General features: G+C 35.9%; 2 protein-coding genes across 3 annotated transcripts in view; both read right to left on the bottom strand.

The window, feature by feature from the left end:
• Window positions 1-470: 470 nt before the first annotated feature.
• Window positions 471-21,199, bottom strand: LOC144449211 (plexin domain-containing protein 2-like). Its single transcript, XM_078139718.1, has 14 exons — window positions 21,017-21,199; window positions 20,294-20,670; window positions 10,099-10,274; window positions 8,137-8,265; window positions 7,665-7,734; window positions 7,384-7,506; window positions 6,786-6,839; window positions 5,970-6,034; window positions 4,469-4,562; window positions 4,050-4,145; window positions 3,486-3,628; window positions 2,450-2,570; window positions 1,817-2,070; window positions 471-1,339 (listed from the first exon to the last, which is right to left on the bottom strand). Exons 2-14 carry the CDS (start codon window positions 20,382-20,384, stop codon window positions 1,238-1,240), a joined length of 1,518 nt encoding a protein of 505 aa, XP_077995844.1. The 5' UTR covers window positions 20,385-20,670; window positions 21,017-21,199; the 3' UTR covers window positions 471-1,237.
• Window positions 21,200-22,057: 858 nt separating this feature from the next.
• Window positions 22,058-24,052, bottom strand: part of LOC144449222 (uncharacterized) — a 24,922-nt gene continuing 22,927 nt past the window's right edge. For both annotated transcript variants that reach the window (XM_078139732.1, XM_078139731.1), the window contains exon 16: window positions 22,058-24,052. This exon is cut by the window's right edge and continues 190 nt beyond it. The gene's annotated coding sequence lies outside the window, so the exon portion shown is untranslated.

Raw genomic sequence — 24,052 nt, 5'->3', positions numbered from 1 at the left:
TGATGTAGAATTACTAAATATGTCTTGTGCGTCGATGCTTCCCGGTTATATATACAAGCTGTTAACCATAGACCAGAGATTTTTGAAAAGGTTGATAGATACAGAACAATATCTTATCAAGAGCACTACACAAAATAATTTGATAAGGTGAGAGTTAAATTTTGAACTGAAAACTGTCAGTCAGTCTTGTTCATTCTGTGAGAGATGGCGCTGTTTGTTATCTGATAGTATGTGATCATTTTTTTTGTCATTTTACAATCCAAAATAATGTGTGTTGTTTTCCTCTAACCTTACACGTGATCACGTGATTGTCATTTCTAAGGCGCCCACACTCAGTCTGTTAAAAATACGAGGGATTAAAAGCATCACACACACACACGCACGCACGCACGCACGCACGCACGCACACAAACACACACACACATATACATACATACATACATATACATACATACATACATACACACACACATACTTTTTTATTTTTTCTGACTGACCGACCCATCATTGTTTTAAAAGGTGTTACGATGAGAAACATAAAAAATAAAAGAGTTGTCCTACCCAACGTTCTCTGAATAGAAACTCTCAGAGCAGTGCAGTGCATGGCCATAGACAATGAGTCTTTAGATTCCACAAATCATATTTCTGAATAGCTACGTGAGCGAAATGGTTTCCATGGAGATGACGATACAATTTTTTTTATGAATAAAAATTGATTTTTGTTCAATACACGAAACAACAATAAAAACTGATAACGCAATAACATTTTGTCAACAAACTTGGGATTAGAGTCAAAAGAAGCTGGATAAATAAAAAAATATTATTAACTTTAGATTTGTTGTAATCTACAACGTGCGCTATATTAATATAGCTCTAATGCGCCAAAATATTTATGAAAAATTCATTCTTATCTTGTACATAGAGCGACAACGAACACAATAAATTCTAGACTGAAAGATCAGCCGTTGCGGGCGCTCTTATCATCACCTTTCCACAATGGTATTGCTAAGGACGCCTCAGGGCGATGTATTTTACAGTCTAAATACTAGATTCATGTTTCCACAAAAGAGAAAAACGTCCACATGAAAAACAGTATGGAAACTATCTCTTTAGTTTCATTGTGAACGTTAATAAGAAGAAATATGGCTGTAAAGACTCTTGCATTGATATAAATTTGAAAAGGTGCCAGACTTTGGTTCATATAAGATATTCAGTTTGATTGAGATAAGATCATCTTCTAAATATCAATATCTTCTTTTATACTACTTATGCCTACTGTAGGTTTGTATTTATATTTCACGTCTCTATTGTTCTTCCTGTTGCTATGGCTACGTTGAATCTAAAAATGAAAACAAAACAAGAGAATAAATTGTATGATACTGTCTACCTTACCATACACACATGTACAGCTTGAGACATAGGCGATTATCAGAAAAAAAAACAAAAAGATTGTATAGTTTGGCCACTAGGAGCGCTATTCATATCTGACAAGGTTTAGACACGTAATTCAGAGGTAGATTTTGAAGTTTTGTCGATTTTGCTATTCTTAAAACACGCCTTGGAGAGATGTTTCTTGTTAAAACATAATACAACGTTCTGTCCATCAATAGTTCAGATAATACATGAGGGTGTTCGCTTTGAATACATCTATAGTCGAGTCAATATTTCACTAGTATTCTAACGGTCCTGTCTGTCTGTCTGTCTGTCTGTCTGTCTGTCTGTCTGTCTGTCTGTCTGTCTGTCTGTCTGTCTGTCTGCCTGCCTTATCAAGATCTTAACAGTAAAATTATAAATTGCTGTCATACAAATTACTTACTTGTATTAAGAAAAGACCAGACTTAGTGGTTGGGTGCCAGTAGGCGTAGCATATCCATACCACAGCAATAATAACTGGCGTTATTATAACTATGGGAACTATAACTATGACGCCCCGAATGCTAACTCCTGACGATGAGGGCGCAACAGGTCCCTTGACGATAGGCTTAATGTGTGATGGGGCCTTTGTTGTTGTATCAACGGATTCAGTTGTTGTAGTTGGCAGCGCATGGGTAATAACGACTGGCTTGGTTGCTGAAATTAGATTTTAAAGAAAGGAAACGCTGCTGTGAAATGTAGCTACACAATTATGAATACGAACACAATGATAAAATGACAGTACATGACGTTGATACATCCAGTACACGCCGAGTGTCGTGTAGTTTATGCAAAGATAACTCAAAACGAACTGTACTAGTATTGATGATATTAGGTCTTTCTTTTGATTATCCGAAGCAGTTATGTCACGTGGTTGTCACGTGATCAGGAACTCCGTTTCTAAACTTAAAATAGTCTTCAAAAGACCGAGCAAATGTTTTGAAATAACGTAGGCAGATTTAAGTGCTCGTAATAATACTCTTCTGGGACAGACCAACATACTTTATATGAAATCAAAGTATACATGAATATTTACGTTTATTTGCACTTGTAACCGTAGTAACACTTTCCGAGTCGTTGGCCTTCTGTGACGGGTGTAACTGTGTAGTAGGAGCAGTAGTAGTAGTAGTAGTTAAAATACATGGCGAGTCCGTCCACTGGAACACAAACAGGAGACAGTTTTATAGATTAAAAATCTTTTAGATGTTGTAAACTTCTTCCTTAATTCCTTCCTACCTACAGAGTACAGCTACACACCCGTCCACACCCCCACACACACACATACGTACGTACGTACATGCATGCATGCATGCATGCATACATACATACATACATACATACATACATACATACATACATACATACATACATACATACATACATACATACATACATACATACATACATACATACATACATACATACATACATACATACATACATACATACATACATACATACATACATACATACATACATACATACATACATACATACATACACACACACACACACACACACCACATCATCGGTATAGTAATGCTAGATATTTTGCATAATGACTGAAGACGTACACTTTTTATTAATTTTTCCTCATGGCAGTTTTAAATATGGCGGACCATCCACATTGACGATGGCGTCATCAACAAAATCACTAAAGACAGAAATTGTAACTTTTTTTTCAAAATTATTATCGCTTTTATGTTAAACTTGTTTACTAAGCGAAGATTGATTCTAAGTTACTCTATATCGTCGAGTACTGAATTTAAGCTTTCACATCAGGATCCTGCCGCAATACACTCAATGTTGTCGAGTGCTGAACTTGTGAGCACATCAGGTATAGATAAACCATGCAAAGTTTTTATAATTCAAAGTCTACTTCTCCAATTCTCGTCTGGTCTTTATTAAATAACGTATTACTTTAAATACATGCTTGTTTTATATAATTTCCGAGCCAAACAGAGATGATTTTTTCGAGTACAGGCTTTGATTACTCGTACTCGTAGGCCACTCTACCTTACGATACAACAATCTTGACCCTGACTATTCCATGATTGAATACTCGTACTTACCCTATTATGACAGTCGTTATCAATCCATTGCTGTCGATTCCTGTCGAATCCATCGGAGCAAAGTTTTAGTTTGGGACACCATGTACAATTAAAACCAATTTTACTTTGTTCACAAGATTCACAATCACTGAAAGTATTACACGCTGCAAGAAAATGAGAATTGTTCGTATTCAGTACATAACACGGCACTGTTTTCATGGTAATACATCACTTTTCTGAGACACAAACCTTCTGTAAATTACACATGGGCATGTTCGAAGTTTCTCAAGGTATCCAGAGTTTCACCTTTTAAGACTTACTGATGACAAGTGCAGATGACAAGAATTAGTGAATTAAACTGTTTAACCGTTTAGGACAATAAAATGTGTTTCTTGTCACCCAAAATACCTTTCATCAACGTTTTTAAAAAAAATGGTTATCAGGTTATCCGGATGTGACGTAGTTGTCGTGTACGTAAATGTGAACTTTATGCAAATTGCCTCATACATCAACACATGAGATGCAAATGTTATGCTGATTTTTCTTTACAGAATACATTAGTTACTTTATTTTTTCAAAACTTACTTGGTAGGGGTTCCAGTATGATTGCACTTGAACTCAGTACTTTTGTTTTATCTAATACGACTGCATGGTATTGGTTGATCTGACGACGTATTACCTCTGAAAGTAAGTTTTTAAATAGAAAGATTAGTGACAGAGTATAACGGTTACAAAAATGAGGACACACCATCGACGCGTCCCAAAATACTCTGCTTCACAATCTATGTAGGCTGCATTTAATCTTGTAGTCCTGTTTGCAGACGGTGCACGCGTTTCGCTCAACACTGTCCTGCGAAAAGCAATGTATATAACGCAATATAGACTTTTTGTAATTGTATTCAAATGGAAAGCCTTTCAATTCTCAGAATAAAACATCAAAATGACATCCATCTGGTATTGCTCACCTAAATTTTGTTATAATATTACTTGTATTATGAACTTACTCGGTTGTAAGTAGACATCTGTATAATAAGCGTCAGCCACGCCAACTTTGACAGGGTGGTCGCTTGGCGGGAAATTGGTGATGTCAATAGGTACCTGCATAAAACACTGGTGGTTAGGTCAAAGTTCGTTGCTCTTAGTAACGAATGGAACGATATTTTTTTAATCCCTGGAGTATTTTTAAGGAATAATTGTTTAAGCTAAGCCTGGGGAAATCAGCTCAGTGAACAAAACGTCAACAACACGTCCATTGGCTAAGATTCATCGATTCATTTGAATATAACTACCCACGTAGCGGCATACGCAGATAGTGCAGCAAATTTTATATACCGAATAACCACAGAACGTACACACACAGCATGGCCTGTAGTTTACATTAATTATTGAGAACATACCAGGCATACATCATGGAAGTTTTCTTTTGAAGGAGAATGCCATTCAAGGAAATAAGCTGTTTTCATAAACTTTGGGTTCTGGAGCCTCATTTTTCATTACATTCACTTGTATCAAATAAGTAGGAAATGGCCATATGTAAACCCACAGACCCTATATTCTCATTAGAAATGATTACTGATGGTTTTATTATAATAAGTAGGGGTTATATGTACATTTGTCTATTTTACAAGTAAGTTGATATATTCAAAGGAACACCACAAGAAAAATAATTAAAGGTATTTTCATAAACTTTGGGGTAAGGAGTGATTTCACTGTCACATACATTACGCGCTACTGCAGAGAAATATCGGGTTGAAAGGATGAGGATTGAGTATTTATTTTGAATTTTGAATTTATATTATAAAACATTTTGTCATAGCTTTCTACTTATTTTAACTCACTACATTGCAAAAACTGAAATAAAATGTGTAAAAAGTGTGTTATTGTACGTACAATAACAAAGATTTTACACATTTTATTAATCTTTTGCCATATACTGAGTTACAAACAAGGACTTGGCATATGTTGTTTCACATTGATTTTTCAAAAAGGAAACTATGATAAAATTGTCTTATAAATTAAAAATCCAAAATGAATACTCAATTCCCATCGATATAGCCACATTAATTGACAGTCGAACTTCTTGCTTTACATTGTAATTGTCTAATGGGAGTCAGCAGATATGCACATGTAACGTAGAAGAACATGAATATTCATTTCTTTTAGAAGTGCTTATAACCTTCAAATAATAAAACACTGAATATTTATGCAATCTCGCGTGACGCATGTGATGTAAGATTATGAAATTACTCTCCAGAACCGAAAATGACCGAAAATGGCGAATTTATGACTTTTTATTTTATTTCTGCAGTGTCTTTCCCAACGTCGGGAGCTATTCGGATTTAATATATTGTTAGTATCGGGTACTTGTTTACTTGGTTAATATACGCGTAATGGCGATATAGCCATGATGAATGTCACCGCCTGGGGAATTATGACAAACTAAATGTGAATTATTGTTATTACATGTAAATGTGATGTAAACGAATACAATATGTTACCACGTACCTCCTTGTACACGAACACAATTCTACTGTCATTGAAAATTGTTACTTGAAAAGTGAAATTTCCGGCTATAAAATGAAGGGAAAAACATTTTGGTTTGAATAAACACATGGTTGTGATGTTATCAGTATGCATGTCATCACAATATCTTGTCGTTTGGAGTCGTTAATAATTCATGTTTCGTGTCTAGATCCACCCTTTTACAATATAAACCTTTTTGACTCTACTTAAATTCATTCCATTATTAATCATATATTTTGCCCTTTGACCTGGCAGTCGGATATAAAGTACGTGTACATTGTAAATGTAACGAGAGGTCGATAACCTCGATCGACGAGACACGTTTATCATACCTGACTCAAGGTTGCCGATAATTGAACTACAGTTTCTGTCTGATATTGGTTTCGTACCATGCTATCCAAGTTACCTCAACATGTTTGTTTTACTACTGCACGTTTGACAGAAATCAATAAGGTGTGCATGCTACTCTTTAAGACAACAAGACTGAATAAATATAGCTTCATGCTACTTGTCTAAATGAAATGAACTATCATGCCATCATCATGCAGACATCAAATGTGGACGTCATAACATCGACGCCCCACATATTATATGTGTCAAGCTGCAGTACGCTAAAATGGTTTATTTCATTTAGACTAAAATGTAACAAAAAATTGCTATCTTGTTATTCTTAAAGTGTTGAATGTACAGTTTCATATTGGCTTCTGGGTATTTGTATCAAACAGAGCTAGTGAACACTCACATGAAATGGTTGGTATCTATATCACTTGTTGATTCTGACATTCAATATTGTCTTACCGTCTGCCACATCTTTCAATTGCACAGAATTCCATTCCACAGTAAGAGAGGTTTCTGCAAATTGAATTCATAATAAATGAATGCAGAGTACGAAGACAGAATGACGTCTCTCTAAATTAGCCACAATAAAACTGCTTAGAAATACCAAGGTACATTGTATTAATGCTGTAGGTAAAATAAGAAGATATGTATCACTTGTGACCTGAGCGCAAAGTGTGAACGGGGTCTATCAGGAAAGTGACGATGAAACACTATTTATCTTTGTTCAATTAAAAAATCCTGTACATTTGTATTTATTTATTTATTTATTTATTTATTTATTTATTTATTTATTTGTTTGTTTGTTTGTTTGTTTGTTTGTTTGTTTGCTCTTTCATTCGTGCATGCATTAATCTAGAATCCTAGAACTTCTGATAAATCAGCCTTAAAAATGGAATGAACATCTCCTTTTAAACTGATGCAAATATTTATGTGTATACAGTAAATAGTAAACAGGTTATGGGAGCTTGTCAAGGCAGGTGGTTCAAATTTCAATCATTTTTTTTTCATAGAATACGTGCAGGCGATGTGTGTAAGGTTATGGTTAGATTAGACTTACCTTTGTTAACATATCTAACATGGGAATGGTTGGTTACACTAAGGTCATAGTTGGCCATCAAGGGGGCGATGTATTGAGTTGCCGCAAGATATGGATGTATGTGAGGACCCACGTAAATAAAACCTGAAACAAATAAATTCCTGGTGTGACTTGTTGTCATTTTTATCAATATAGATATGTCTTGTGAAAAGTGGTCGTCGTTGTAATATTTTCAAAGTTTTAAACGCACCGTGCACTAAAATAGTGTAGTAATATACAGGCTAGAGGGATAATGACCTTACCTCCCGTTGTTATGGTTGCAGCATTGATCGCGTGTCCATAAAACAAAAACTCCATATCTAATTTCATGTTCTATAGAAAAAAGTTGATAAACAGTAAAATATTTATTAAATGAGGCTTAAAGTCTTCTTGGACTATGCTATATGAACTGTAATTTGGTATCTAACAATAACATTTCACAATCTATTTACATAAATAACATTGACCGAGGTGATACGATTAAGATCCGCTTCGTTACCATGGCATCTAACTAAAGAGAATTTCCACGAGAGAGTATGACGTAGGCATTAATATTGAGATTGGCACATGGAATTAACCAACTATAATAATCTTAATTTTATTCATCCTAGATCGTACACTTGGCTGATTTGGTGTTTTTGTATAGCGATCGAAAAAAAATTACTCAAACTAAATATCTTGTTGTTGGTTGTCAGAAACACTTACGGTGTCTTGATAAAGTTGCGTTTTACTTACTACTGCACGTCTTTCGCTACTTGATAACGACTCCTGTACTTTGGCGTCACCACTGTCTAAATCAACCCACCAGTCCATCGCTGCATCTTGACCTGTGATGTATGTTGATTTATAATAGTCATGATTGTCCTGTAGAAAGAATAATCAGAGGTTACTCGGTATAATAAAAACATGTCTATAATTATTACTATTTTTATATCCGCAGGCCTTTTTCTTTTGTTTGATGAAAAAGTGATTGCATAATCATACATATTCTCGTTTATTCCCTCTGCAATTTGAGTTTTGAAACGTGAAGCCAGACGGTGACCTTTTTGTTGTTTCGGTGAGTGACCATCCCTTTCATGTGTGTAACGATAGTTTTTACTATCTGTACTATATTAAGACTGTAACAGTTAGAGAGTAAGTACTGTTGTGTGTGTGTGTGTGTGTGTGTGTGTGTGTGTGTGTGTGTGTGTGTGTGTGTGTGTGTGTGTGTGTGTGTGTGTAATTTTACATCTTTTACAGTAACCAAACTAGGCTGTTATCAACTGTGTTATTGTCACCAAGATTCGAATAGCTAGACGTGGTTTCATCTGGGGTCCTTTCACGAAATTCAATGTGACACGCAAATGTGGTAACTACGTCACACTAATTACTATGCCGCACGTGACTTGTTCTGCTCCAATCAATGTCTTTGTCGCTGACTTCAAACTCACTAGAGCCACTTATTGGCGTCGTCTGAATTCTTGTAATGTCAATATCTTCTTCGAACTCACTGGAGGCACTTATTGGCGTTGTCTTACATTCATCATTACCACCAAAAACCATGTTTAAACGTCATTGCCTTCCACCTGGGATTGCCGATTGTGTTTGATCTACGATTATTCATGCCGTGGTTTGCGTGAACATTCATTTTTTCTGCTAGTGGCCACACAGGAATCGCTACAAGACAACACTTTATCGTCGTGACTCTATCATTTACACACGCCAAATAGACCGACCCTAATTACAAATTGTCGATTTAAAAAGACGTACCAACCCTCTGGGAAACATTAAGCCTTAAATTATCAATGGCGCACGACAGTCCAATTTGTCACCATTAACGGATGGACAGCGTAATACAAGTATTTTATTCATCGTTGGTTGAAAAATATCTTGACTTCTAAAGAGTTCAACTTATGACATCCATTCTACCGGCAAACAGGAAATAATTTTTTTTTGTTCATAAACTTTGGCGGCCTGTGCTGGGAATTATTAGGATATAAATGAATATCATTAGAAAGATTTGATTTGTCCATGTAATTACAGGAAAAGGGAAGCTGCAATAATTCTTCTTGCACAAAAACTCAACTTTATCTCTTGATTCATATAAAACAGCTGATAACTACAGGCGAACATAGGCGAGGTTAATTAGATGTTAGTTGAATTTCTGTTCCTAGAGGCCCCAGAAAAATAATTTTCACCAATCCTGCATCTCGCGACCCCTCTAAAATAATTGAGTTATTTTTTTTAAATCCTCTGCTGTGTTTGTTACAAAAATGTAGACTTTAAACCTGATGGCACCTATATATATTTCAAACGAAATAAGATTAAAGAAGGAAGCGACTCTAAATAAACGTCTACGACTTGGCAAATACGTCACGATTTAAGACACGGTGCACGAATATAGAAGGACTGTAGGCAATGTATTGTATTAAAGGTACTGGTTCCTAGAGGGGGTATCAATAACACCCTTCTGAGCTACTTTTGTATGAATGTTTTTCACGACTGATTTAGAATTCACAGAGTCATTGAACTTTTTCTCAACTTCTCAATTTGCAACGATGTCTGACTTGCGCTCTATAGTACATTACGTAGTTACATAGCATTACTAATTCACTAAGTACTTACATGTAAACATAACAATGTACCGCATCGCACCGTAGCACTTAGTTCCGACACATTACATTTTAAAGTATCTAAAAATAACCTAGTATTCCTTACTTTGAATAGCACTGTCTCAATCGTTAGTGTGGTGCTGGCTACATCATCTTCATTCTCATTCTCATTCTCTCTTCTGTTTCTCTTCAACAACGCTTCATCTGTGTCCATGACAACAGTTTCAAGATCAGCAGTTCCTCTATCTTGACCTTCAGTAAGATAGAAGTACCTTGACGAATCTGTGAAACAGCGACAAAACAATTCAATTGAAGTGGTAATGTGTCATTCATTTAAGAAGACTAGTACTGTTTCTTCGACATTGGCAGTTATTTAGAGGGGAGAGTGATGTTTGTTGATATCTTTTGACGACAAAGTTGGACTTCATCATTAATTACATCAGAAACCACCAACAAAAGAATACTACAAAGTGTCTGTGATATGCAAGAAATGGCTTTATTTTGATAACTGTCCCAACAGGTCAAAGTCAAAGGTCAATCTCTATAAGAACGTTTACACTTGATATTATATGGGTAGACACTTGAATAGAGTCTTATGTGTTATAGTTTTGGAGTTATGCAGTAAATATTGATTTTTAACTACAAACATGGCGGCCATTCGGTCAAATTTGCATATTTCGTTATTAAACAAAGTGACTTTCATATGTCTCATATGATATGTCACCTATGTGACAAGTTTGATTGAAATCAAATATTGCATGTGACAGACAGTACGTATTACGAATACACAATGCCACGAATCATTAAATACAACACGTGTAGACTAGTATAATATAGACTTGTCGGCACCATCGAAGATATTTCAAAACGTCCGTCAATGTTAATAAACTGTTCTTCACAAATAAGAAACGACGCCATAAGTACTGCAATGGTTGTGTTTTTTTTTGTAAAGAGAACATTGTTTGACTCAACAAAAATCTGTCAAACTATTTCAAATACATGATCCATACAAAGGGATCAACATTCGATACAATGTAGCAATGTTAGTAAGGTTTTACGAGCCACAAGATAAACGTAGCAATTTTAGTAAGATATTTGTCATACAGCGTAGCAAAGCTGGTTTAGATTTCTGTCGAGCCAGGTGATGTTCTATTCACGACTAACTGCCATCGTGTGTATTAAATTGCATGTAGCGTGTGCAATCACCTAGCGATCTGCAACCCGCCCATAATTATGCTATCGGATGTTGTAAAAATTATTTTAGGTCAATAGTTCATACATATCTCCATTAATTTCGTGAACACAGTGGCGCTGAATACATCATGGTTGGGTACATATTTTTTTAAAACTCCATTTTGTCACTACGTGGTAAGATAGCCATCGTGTTGATGGGGTAATTGCAAACAATTTACTACAATTTAAGAATGTGACGTGAATATGTAGTACCGTCTATAAAATGAACCAAATAGTCGTACGATCTGTTTAAAGGTGTGATACTTCATTACGAAATCAATCATATTTTCTGATAACATATTCGCTACGGCATCTAAATCCGCGGATAATTCGTGTAAAATTCTATTTAGTTTCTCCTTTATTAGAGCAACGTACATTTACTGTAATTATTTTCGAATATGAACTAGCGGTTTGACGCTAGTTTTAATTCCATATGGTAATTATACATTTCACGTATTTCACATGTACAATATACCACTTGATAACATATTTCTGGAAAGAGGCCAACTCGATTAACCTTTCTTAAATAGATAATAATTCCCGCTCAAATATTTTGATCAAAATTGGGGAAATTGTGTAAATTTTTTGCTAGAGCTTGGTTTTATGTTAGATCCAAATTGCAGATATAATCATCGTAGATTATATGTTTTGTTAAAAATTGATAACATTCGCACAAAATTTACATAATTGTTTTAAAAGGGGGTCATCACTTGTCGTATGTTTGTCTGGCACTGAAGTGTAGTACTTCAAATTCTACATTTCACCAAATGCACTGATGGATAGCGTAATTGATAGCCAACTCATGATGTCTCCGTCTGCTATTATGTGTATGCATATAACATACCACACTGTTCTATATAATGCAAATAGAAAAGAACATTAAAAATGAATCCATCATTAACATTTTGATTGCATACATTTACTTAATGGCCGCTCCTATAAATTGCCCTGTCTTTTGATGGATAAGCCGTCATTAGTTTCTCTCTTTTTTGTGCATTGCACTGTGTCCTTTTTTATTGCCTTATTTGTAATGACATATCCTTGTTCCACCCTCGCCTTAAATGTAACTACTGTAGGCATGGATGGGATTTCGGATAAGTGATCAAGAACATGACAAAAATAACATACATTGATTAACATACATACATACTTATGTTCATAACATACTTATTATGCATCGTGTAGACACAGTGTGTAACAGTTTAAACACGCTTATCGCTCATTCGCCTTTAAGCCGAGTGTATGGATTTGGGGGGTTTATTTGCTGCATATTAAAAATGGCATACTTAACATTTATCACATGTTATTTGCACAATTCATAAATCCGGAAAACTATTACATGTAATCATCAATGTTAAAGGGGCATAAGCTGAGTTTATGTGTTTTTATGATGCAATTTTTTCTGCGTATTAAAAAGTACTCACAGTATTCTACTTACTGATGTATACTTAACCACCACTTTCAATTGATTGAACCCAAACCTGGTATTAGGATATAACATAAAAACGATCCGATGACGTAATTTATCATACGTATCAACAAATGTTTTGGTTCTCCATGCTATGTAACAATGCCAGAACACGAAGTGTAATGTCATATAGAAAATATGCACTGACATTAACATTATACTAGAATAGGTTAAATGAATTTTTGTAAGTATTTTCAATTGAGTAAAAGGCTTATAAACACAGCGTGTGTCCCTTTAACGTTAGCATTACACTATACAAATTTAATCAAGGTTGTATGTACCTACGTATACTTTCTCGAACGAGTAAAAAAAACCCTTACAATCTCAGCTGTGCTACTTCAAGTTTACAGGGTAGCTCTGAGTTGTTCATGCTAAAGATAGTTATCTTTTTTTTATATTGCTACAACTTATCGTCTGGCATGATAAAAATTGCAGCAGTACAACCAATACCTGAGATGCCTGAAAAAGTATACTTTGTTACAATTAATACAACCAATATCAAAGTGGTGTAGAAAATACAATGTATGCAACATCCGTTGTCATTTTTTCCTTCGATTCTGCCGCTTCGTGGAAGTGTCATTGAAAATGCGTGCAACAATGTATCAATGATAGTTGTATTGGGTGCAGACAGAACGTTACAATGTAACACTCACATGAATGGTTTATTTGATGGAGACTGTGATTTGAATAATGTCTCAGATATTATGTTTGTTGTTTGGGATAATATTAACTGTTTCTGGTATTGAGAATGCTGTGTCTGGTAACCTTGACTGATTTATCACTTTCATGGTGTGAAACACTGTTGCAGTTAATACACCCATGCACTTACAGACTCATGAATAGACACATGAACTCTCACTGAGTGGCATTTTCAAATGGATAGAAAGACTGTTGGTTCAGTTTTAATTATGTTGTATAGACTGGACGATCCACACAATTTTGATCTTGGTTGTATATGATATGGAGACGATCTACTCAGTAAAGATAATCGGGTCGTTCACGACAAGAACACATAGCAATTTTTGTATGTGTTTATCAAGACAGGCGATGAAAAGAAGCTGTAAGATATCTGTCGAGCCCGACGATACAAAGTAGCAATGTAGTAAGAGTGTTATCGAGTCAGACGATACAATGTAGCAATGTAGTAAGAGTGTTATCGAGTCAGACAATAAAATGTAGCAATGTTAGTCAGATTTTTGCGGCAGACGATATTTGTTTCAAGTCAGGTAGCTTCAAGGGTATTTAAAGTCGTATAGTAGTGTTTATTGATTTCTTTTATCACGCCAACACCTTCTTTAGTGTGATGCTTCTAATCTTGTGATTCATTGGACTCCGTTGCGGCCATGACCTGTCGATATCTCAAATCTCTCTTACTCCCTGAAGGATTACTCCTATTCCTTGTAACATCAATAATTCGCCAGAAGGCGTTATTTTCCTAGATGCAACATACCGTGCTACTTGACTAGAAAGTTTATTATTTTCCTGGCGATTTTTTTTTTAATTCAATTTTCTGACCGAGCGTTGATTTTTTTCTTAGCTTAACCCGGACAAGGAGGTGATTCATTTTTGAAAGGTGTCACTTTTATGGTTTCTGATGATTATGGGATATGATCATGTTCGCTCTAAACTTAGAACGATTTTTGACTCAACGTTGTTTTTCTATTCAAGCCACTCCAACCCCAGCACACACATCTGGCCCCATAGTACTGTTCCTTTAGGTCGAGCTATTGGGGCACGGGATACATGAAAATACTGTCGATATGTATAGCCATGGAGGTATTATACCTCTATGGTATAACTTAAGTCAAAAGTACAGTCTTACAGACCCAGAAGCAGACGACAGGGACGAACTAATTTACCGAAGACTATAAATCGTGCATGTACTGTACGTTCACTTACTATCGTGTTTCGGTTATTTCATACCGTTAAATTGAATGCCACGTTCCACCTGTTGCCTCGGGCTATGTCTTGGCAGCCACTTTATTCGAAACTGGCACCCACTTAGCATCTCAATTCTATTTCTCTTTTGAACCTCCTGGGCATTGGATAAGTTGATGTGGTATGTCACATACAAAATGTATGGAAAGTGATAACAATAGTCTCACAGGAATTTTACTGAAATGAACTATTCAAATCTGATCACGAATTCACCACCAAGACATATTTCTGTCAAGTCATTATTAAATATTGCAAACGTTTGTGTCGGTGTCTCCGGTCGATAAATTGTGTCGGACAAACCTACCGTGGTGATATTAAAATAATGTTACAAGATTTACTTTTGATAAGAAAATTGACAAATTATATTGCATTGACAATCAATGGAGAAAAAAGAACGACGAGATTTTTAAACTGGTGTTTCGATATGTTTTCCTGATATCGATTCTCTGTACAGACGATACACAGATTGACATATCGAAGCGAGTTTAACGAGAGCTCACGTCTATTCACAGCGCTGTAGTTAGACTCTCAATGATATGTGTTCTTTTATTACCGTAATCAACACTTTTATAGCCAAAACGTAAATTTTTTACCAGTTTTATACATACTGTAAAACCGCACTGTCAGACGAGGATGGGGTTAAAGTTGATATATAGAAACACACATACAACTCGTAACACTCAAGTAAAACGTTTGTATGGTTTGCTTATAGCTTTCACTATCGGTCAATTGTGTGATGTCTCTCAATGTAATCAATCTGTAAACAATTTTAATATTGCAAGGCATGTAAATAGTCAATGACTAGAGTGTAAATATAGATGTCATAAAACATCTCATTGATAATGAGATGTAAACACAGTGGTGACATTATGGCTACTGTGATCAGTTGACACCGTTTATGAATTGGCTAGCAGCCTCAGAAGGCCACATACCAGTCTTAGCATCCACCAAAGTTGATTGACACTATCCCTGACCTATCAGTAACCAGTAAGAGAAAATAAGTCTGTACGTCAGCACAGGAGAATGTGGAGATATGATAATGGAACTTTGAGATTTAGCTTTCCTGGCAGTGAAGGGCAGTAGGTAACATAGAAGGTGTGAGAGATTAGCAGCATGTCTGGAGTGGTACCCACAAGTTTGACCTCAGACCACCAAACACGCCAACTAGGAATATACCATAGCAGTTGGTAACAGTCATGAAAAAGGAACAATTGTCACTGCATATACATGTAATAGACTCAGCAGAGAACTTTAGGGGCGTAAAACTGTGAGTATTTATGAGAATATTTCCTTAAGTTCAACATTATGTGAATGAAAACTAAAATATAAGAACTTGAAATTAGGCAATTACAGCAAACAAACAGCAGATCAAGTCTAGGGCAATTAAGACAGTAGATCAAGATAGTATCTTTTCGGCAAATGTCACCATGACAATGTGGTGTGAGTGTTAAATATCAAACGGTTCATGGATTGAAATTCAAAGAGGGTTTCATACACCTACAACCAAAGCATGAAGCAATTAAAACAGAGTTATTTTACACTTGACATAATGATCTATAAGCGATTGTGACAATCAGGGGAAATGCTTTACTTGCGTGTTAAGGGTTGTAAAAGTCGCTAAGATTGATTATGATTAAAAAGAAAATCACAGTCACACGCAACTATAACCCCCTATACTAACTATCAGTATCCTCACGAAATGTTTCCTCGTTGTTTTATGTTCATGATCTCGCCTAGGGCAAGTATAGAAAGAATTCCAGGCACGTGTTCAATTTATGGAATACCTGCTTGTTTAATTTCTAACCGACTAATTTGTTAACGTAGTGGTCTGTTTTTTTCATATTGATTGAAACATGAGAAATGTTGTCATCGGATATCGAAACACCAACGTTCATTAAGTCACGTGGTTTGTTAAGCTCGTGTCAGTACCTTTTGTTAACTGCAATTGTCATTCAGGATTGTAACCAAATGTGAGAGACGGACAGACAGACAGACAGACAGACAGACAGACAGACAGACAGACAGACAGACAGACAGACAGACAGACAGACAGACAGACAGACAGACAGACAGACAGACAGACATGCGATATGTGATATCCTTCCATATCGATTTCAGTCAGTTTTGCCGACGAGTCCTTTGATTGTTCTATTTGGTTTATTTAGACAGGTATGTGTACTTACATTCAGAAGTAGCAACTGCTCATACACACAGATCAGTGGCTAGAGCAGCGTATATAGTATCAAACATTGGACAAGTACACAAAATGAGAATAATGAATGAAGAACAGATACAGAATGAAACCATAAATAAACCGCCAGACTTCAACATGACTGTAGATGACTGTAGATAAGAGATTATGAGATGTCACCACGTAAAGTGATACATGGTACCGAACACTCTCAGACGAGTAAAGGCAGCTCGTATCTACGGTGCGATGTCACGTGCCAGTATGACCTAGTGCTAATACGACGACACGGTGTGTCATGATGTTTCATTTAAACTACAGGTCGCAGTTATGTTTACATTGAAAATATAACAGTTATATTTACTGAATAGAAATAGTCCTAATTATCCACGTAGGTTTTTTTTTCAGTTTGTATTAAAATACGACAATTGTCTATGTGCAGTGTACTTTCATGCATATTTTAGAACGAGATATTGCTAGCCGATGTAGTAGCATGGGCGTGAATTGAAAATAAAATATTGTTGCGCATTATTCAAAGAGTGCAAGGATAATTTATTTATAGCTTTTACATTGAAATTCTGCCACCCACTGTAATTTATTTACAGAGTTTTACGATGAAATAATGTTAACGGGTAAGCTTCTACAAAACCTGGTTTCAAAATTTCACAACTTATTTTCGAGATCGATGGACAAGTTCCATTAGTTAATGTATTAATATACAAGCTAACACAAGCCACTAACTCACTCACTCACTCACTCACTCACTCACTCACTCACTCACTCACTCACCCACGCAAGCATGCACGCACGCATGCACCACTCTCACTCTCTCACTCACTCACTCACTCACTCACTGACAGACAGACAGACAGACAGACAGACAGACAGACAGACAGACAGACAGACAGACAGACAGACAGACAGACAGACAGACACGCCTACTCACTTCCCAATGTACTTTTTTCGTTTTACCCCTCTGTTATTTTGACCGATAGATGTAGGTAATGGGTGGAGGGTGGAGCACTGAACTAGTACATTCTGGCAAGTGGAATGGACTATAAATAATCGATCATAATCTACAACATACAGGCGCCTGAAGAGGTTTTTTACATGAATTAATGATACACTGTACGCACAACAAATCATTGATAATATCACGTGCAATGAATAATATCAGTCTGGTGATGAGGTCCTGGAACGCGATGAATCGTCGTCATCATCATCATCATCATCATCATCATCATCATCATCATCATCATAAATAGAGCAACAATCGATACTATTTCTAGAAATGATACATTGGTGTTTTGTTCTTAGCCATGCTCCATTTACACTATGTTGATGTACCAGCTGTAGTCTAGTCCTGTACCCAGTATATAAACAAGTCATCACATGACGTGAAGGACGACATTTTATTTGTTTACTCCAGTTAATGACATGCCTTGAATCACAATTAGGCGGTATTAAATGACTATTAACATTTATTTATGAATCGTCACAATTCCTTTCAATTCACCACTTTAGCCTAACACACATAATATAGTCTATATGCTATACGTGGCTTCGATTCTCTGCTCAAGTCTAGCTAAGTCAGGCACTGAGATGAAATTTCAAAATTAATTTCAAACGAAGTTATCCATTTAGTGATTAAACACCATGTCTTTGTTCATCAATCGCTGAATTTACGTAAATTCCAAATATGGTATATTCGTCATATCAGGATGCCAAATATGGTATATTCGTCATATCAGGATGCCAAATATGGTATATTCGTCATATCAGGATGCCAAATATGGTATATTCGTCATATCAGGATGCCAAATAGGGTATATTCGTCATAATAGGATGCCAAATATGGTATATTCGTCATATCAGGATGCCAAATATGGTATATTCGTCATATCAGGATGTTACTTATACATTGCTTTACACCATCCTCTAACAGCTGGTGGGTTGCTCAAGGCTTTGAACGAACAACGTTTGGGTCATGATTTTTCATTGAGCTAGACAGGGTGAAGAGAGAGCTTGAGATTCGAAACCACGGATAGTCTCTAGACTACACCTGCTATAAATTGTTTATTTGTCCATTTTGGTGACGTATGGTGCATTAGCCTCGTTCAAGTGAAAAACTTTATAGTATTTTTTGTAAGAAGGAATATACCGGTGCAGTACTAATGTGTAAACGCTAGATGATGTAAAGGTGCAACGTAGATTGTTACGTAACTACTACTAATTGCATGATAAGTGCAATGCTAATTGTTGCTTGTTATTCACATTATCTCTAGATCTGTTATTGTAACATCTCCCCAACATATTGCACTAATGTATGAATGATAATAGCTATGGTTAGTTTTTCCCAAATTTTTTTAGCCGTAACAAAAATAGAACGGCGCTGTTGTGAGAAACACCGTTTACAGTGAGTGTCGCGGTGTTGATTTACAAGACATCCCGAGACATTAGGTAAACAACAGAAGCATCTCATCCCGACAATTTGGTTCTTCAAAGCAAAACTCGTCGTCACATCGTCTTCAGTTTCAAACGTGACGCTCAGTTTATCATCTATAGATTGCGATTCTCAGTTATTGATATGTGTGTGTATATATAGAACACAGTGTAGGGAACACAACAAGTGTATGTATTACATACATGTCACATATTATATTACCAGGTGACTGTGTCAACATGGATTTAACCAAAATAAGCTTTTAATAGCTTTCAAATTAAAAATGAAATTACAACATTTTTCTGATGTCATCTAAAGCGGTGCATTTTATTTTTGTTAATAATTACATGGAGGTTTGTGTAAAGTCTTTTAGGTGGATGGTTTATTTGTGGATATTATACTATAAGTTTGCACTAAAAATGACCCCAGGGCACTTAACGAGCATTTCATAACATGCAAAGCAATGACTCCTGTCGTAGATTCATTTTTAATCCTGGCGAAACAGATATCTCACATTCTATATAGTACATCACTAATAAAATGATTTTCGCGTATAAGATATTTTTACTGCAAAATAATGAGCATGTGTTACAAATTTGGCGATTGAACGGAGTCGAAATTAAATTCACGTTGAAAAAATTTAACTCGCTTATTTTTGATATTTTCTCACTACTCGAGTGTAAACAGACGGTTAACCAACGCCCGTCTCGTGGACCGTCTCCACACGTTGCATTTGCATGTCTCCCTTTTAACTCCTTTGCTTTGAAGAGAGCGTTAAATAAAGGAACACACAGTGCTCTTTGTGGATTATCAGTTTTTTCAAGGTCACTGAGTGTCGAAACATTGAATGTGTTAATACATTTGCAATAAATCACCATAGTGACTGCGTTATAACTTCAAGGTTTTCACCTAGTATACGTCGCAACACATTTAGATTTCACCGTTTGTTACAATATGTCACCAATATCGACGCGATTTCTTGTACCTTTGAGAAAAGTTAGTCGATTGTACAACTGTTAATTTCCACTCACCTGACCTTTCATTGAATGCACCGGCAGACAAGGACCCGGTGAAGATTACCAACCAGCAGATCATAACCTCGAAACTCCGTAGTATCACCATCGCTGTTGTGTACCGTGAAGGACAACCCCCAAAATCAAGAGTTGATAAAATAGCGCTGTTTAAACGTACGAGTTCCACAGACTGTAGCACCGTTGTTTTAACAGCTAGACACGCTCGAATACAGTCTGTAGCGACGTCGCCAGTGTCACAGCTATACGCTAACAAACTGCTGTATTATGTTAACGAGGTAGACAGCGAGCTTTTGATATAATGTAATAGCTATCTCGTTCCACGTGTAAACAACAACCTTGCCTGTAAGTCCCAGCATCCCCTGCAAAACAAAGTCCTTCAAAAAAAAACCAGTCCTTTAACGTTGCATACTCTCTCCAACAGTACATACACGTGTATTTGCTAAAATATGCACCATACGTACGTCAAGCTGCGGGTAATTATGCAGGGTTATTAATAAATCGTATTTTGAATACAATGACCAAATAGTACATAGACCAAAAGCTTTCCATTGTAAATAACAAAACGGGTATATAAAACATTTCATGTCATTAATGAAAACGCTATTCAAATACAGTTCTTTAGAATATACTATTGTTCTCTACAGGCGCCATATATATCTACGTCTGGTCCCAAAATCGTCGCTCTTTTTCATTTTTTTCTGAAAAATAAATTTACATGACCTGGTAATCCGAAATGTTATAGTAGTATTGTAATTTCTGGTGTTGTTCCGAATAAGGAAGTCTTCAAGGCCATTAGTGTTTTCGTGTAGGTTACTCCAAACATGTGACGGTACTTGGGTCCATTTTTTTCTCCGTGACACGAATTTTCAATGAGATTGACAGCGAAACCATAATACTAGTACATCCACGTATTGTTTTTTTTAAAAGTAAAATGTAACTTTTGATCATGTAACCGTGTGTGTTTTCAGGAGTAAGTAATTAATCCAATTGTTTGTTCGTTCGTGTGTGTGTTTGTTCGTTCGTTCGTTTGTTTGTTTGTTTGTTTGTTTGTTTGTTTGTTGTCTTCTGGTTGGTTGGTTAGTTAGTTGATTGATTGATTGATTGATTGACTGGTTGGTTGGTTGGTTGGTTGGTTGGTTGGTTGGTTGGTTGATTGATTGATTGATTGATTGATTGATTGATTGATTGAGTGAGTGAGTGAGTGAGTGAGTGAGTGAGTGAGTGAGTGAGTGAGTGAGTGAGTGAGTGAGTGAGTGAGTGAGTGAGTGAGTGAGTGAGTGAGTGAGTGAGTGAGTGGTTGGTTGGTTGGTTGGTTGGTTGGTTGGTTGGTCGATCGATCGATTGAGTGATCAATTGATAGACAGACTGCGTCACCAGGTCTCATATTATATGAGTGTTAATTAAACTTTGAATCGTTGGACGGTGTTTTTTCACCACCCACACAAATAACCTTGATTAACTTCAATAGCACATCGCCCCGAGTATCACTGTTTATTTGTTGGAAATGTGACGCATATTTTATTTGCATATCTACACTGAGGTACTCATCCAATCAAGGTTAAGTAACAATTCAAATATGGTAATTAGTTCTGTTATATTCAAAACATGCACTTTGAACTCAATTATAATCAGTATTTTTTTCCAGTTTTTCGTGACTCCATACAATAAATCAGAGACAAAAAACTAAATTCTTGTTTCTTTAATACAATCAAAAAATTTTTTAACCGCACAATATTTTTTAAATACACTTTAAAAGCACGATATATATGGGGTGGGATAATGATATAATGAAATGATTTGTACAAAGGGAGAGCATATGTTCTTTTGAAATTCGAAATAATTGTTCCAAATCACATGTTGTGGTTTAACCATGCGGTGACAAATGTGTAGTACTCATACATTAGGCAGTATGCACATGGATTATGGTTCAGTGTTTATATTTTGTCATCTCATGTGTCGTTTGCGAAAGACAAAATGTGAAATCCTAGAAATTTTCATCAAATGAAAAAATGTGAATTCACAATTTTTGGACTGAAAATGTAACAGGTCGGCAATCGGTGGACACGCTGCGGTCTAATCCATGCATGCATGTGTCACTGCTCAGTATTACATTAAGGAGCACGCGCGCCCTCTATGGTACAATTTGATTCTCGCCCTACGCTTATACGTGAACTAGTTTAAAACGCGTAGCTCAAAGCGAGTTGGGCGCACAATCTTAGTAGTTTTATGCAATGAAATAGTCAAATAGAGAAATCATAGGTATTTTTTAGAATAAAAGAATTCACACCTGGCTTACGGATCCTGCCGATGATTTCCGATAATTCCCGAGGAATAGCGACTCGTCGGTACCAAAGCATGTCATTATATATATGGTGGAAAAATTCAACTTTCATAGCCCCGATCTGATTTCATCTAAAAACATGGTTTGGCTTGCTTAACGACAAAAACATGTCAAAAGTTCCAACACTAAAAAAAATATTTGTAAATATGTCTGTTGTATTAATGCTCTATAAAGTATATGACACGAGGGTACAATACACGTGTTGCACATTACTTATGACAGAGTGAAATAGTCTTTACAATACTTATCAAAAACATACTGCACTACATTTTTCAATACTGTACATTGTACAAAGAGTGAATATAAAAATAGATGGTGATTTCCAATTTTGACGACAAGAAATGATGTTGCTGTAAATGGCGACCTCTCGTGACCTGAAGCTCGAATACTTTTGTTTATATGTAGGTGTTGCAAATAGTAAGCTCCAGAAAAGAAAAAAACTACAGATACTTGGGCTTTAAAACAACTATGTATATATCTTGTCTTGAGTGATGAATTCGAACAAAATCAGGGTATTATTACAAGTGTACACCGATTTTCCAATCTGAGAATTCTCAAAAAAAAATAGTATTAAAGCTGCACCAGCTGTAACTGGTGTATTATTTTTTCAATCAGACATCCAAAAATATATTCACTAAAAACAGTTACCATACCAATAATTAAGACAATCTACATGTTAATTAGAGGTCTGTTTTATATATAAGTAGTATAGTAATAAGTTGAAATCGTGATAGCGTTGAGGGCGCTGATTTTAGGGTATGGACCTAAAAAATCAATCTGATTGGATTTATTAGTATACTATACTATGTGAATAACTACGCAAGTATGTAGTACTCACAGGTCACAGGTGATTCAATATTGTCCAGGATGTATGATATTATGAGCATGTCATCGTATCTTCCAAAACAGCGAGTGCAGCTTTAATGACATATACATAACTAATGGATTAGTTTCTAAAGTAAACATTACTGAAATCTGTCAAAGTAGCGAAACTGAATTGGCCAAATGAGAGTGATGTGTATGTGTTTTGATTCAAAAGCGTTGGTTTGATCAATACTCTAAAAGAAAAGCTGCAAAAAAAGTTTTTGTTGGGCATGCGATGAATTGGTTTCAAAGTAACCCATTCTCGCTCTACTGGCCAGAACAACTTGGCGTCGCATCTTGTATGGTTGCCGTAAGATGGTCCGTGGTTTTACAACGATGAGAGTGTTTTACGACTCATTAATTTCTTCAAATTTGCATGTAGTATACACATGTACACGTCTGAACAAACTGTGCACAGTAACACGTCCCTTTTCTATTTCTTTTCACAAAATATGATTCAAATTCAAAGACCAATGCCTTCCGAGCTGAATCGGTTATCAGTACGTACACAACTGTCGAGCTTAATTACTTGAATCTCACTATCACAAATC

The sequence above is a fragment of the Glandiceps talaboti genome, chromosome 18 (genome assembly GCF_964340395.1).
Source record: "Glandiceps talaboti chromosome 18, keGlaTala1.1, whole genome shotgun sequence".
Classification (NCBI taxonomy): domain Eukaryota; kingdom Metazoa; phylum Hemichordata; class Enteropneusta; family Spengelidae; genus Glandiceps; species Glandiceps talaboti.
Note: the sequence above shows the minus strand (reverse complement) of the source record. Positions and strands in the feature narration are given on the sequence as shown.

Bases quoted from the DNA above. Each gene is read 5' to 3' on its own strand.
- LOC144449211 (XM_078139718.1), bottom strand. From the start codon at position 20,384: ATGGTGATACTACGGAGTTTCGAGGTTATGATCTGCTGGTTGGTAATC. The intron at 7,507-7,664 runs GTAAGGTCATTA...TATTTGTTTCAG, and splicing joins TGCAACCATAACAACGGGAG to GTTTTATTTACGTGGGTCCT. The intron at 3,629-4,049 runs GTAAGTTTTGAA...ATTTTCTTGCAG, and splicing joins CATACTGGAACCCCTACCAA to CGTGTAATACTTTCAGTGAT.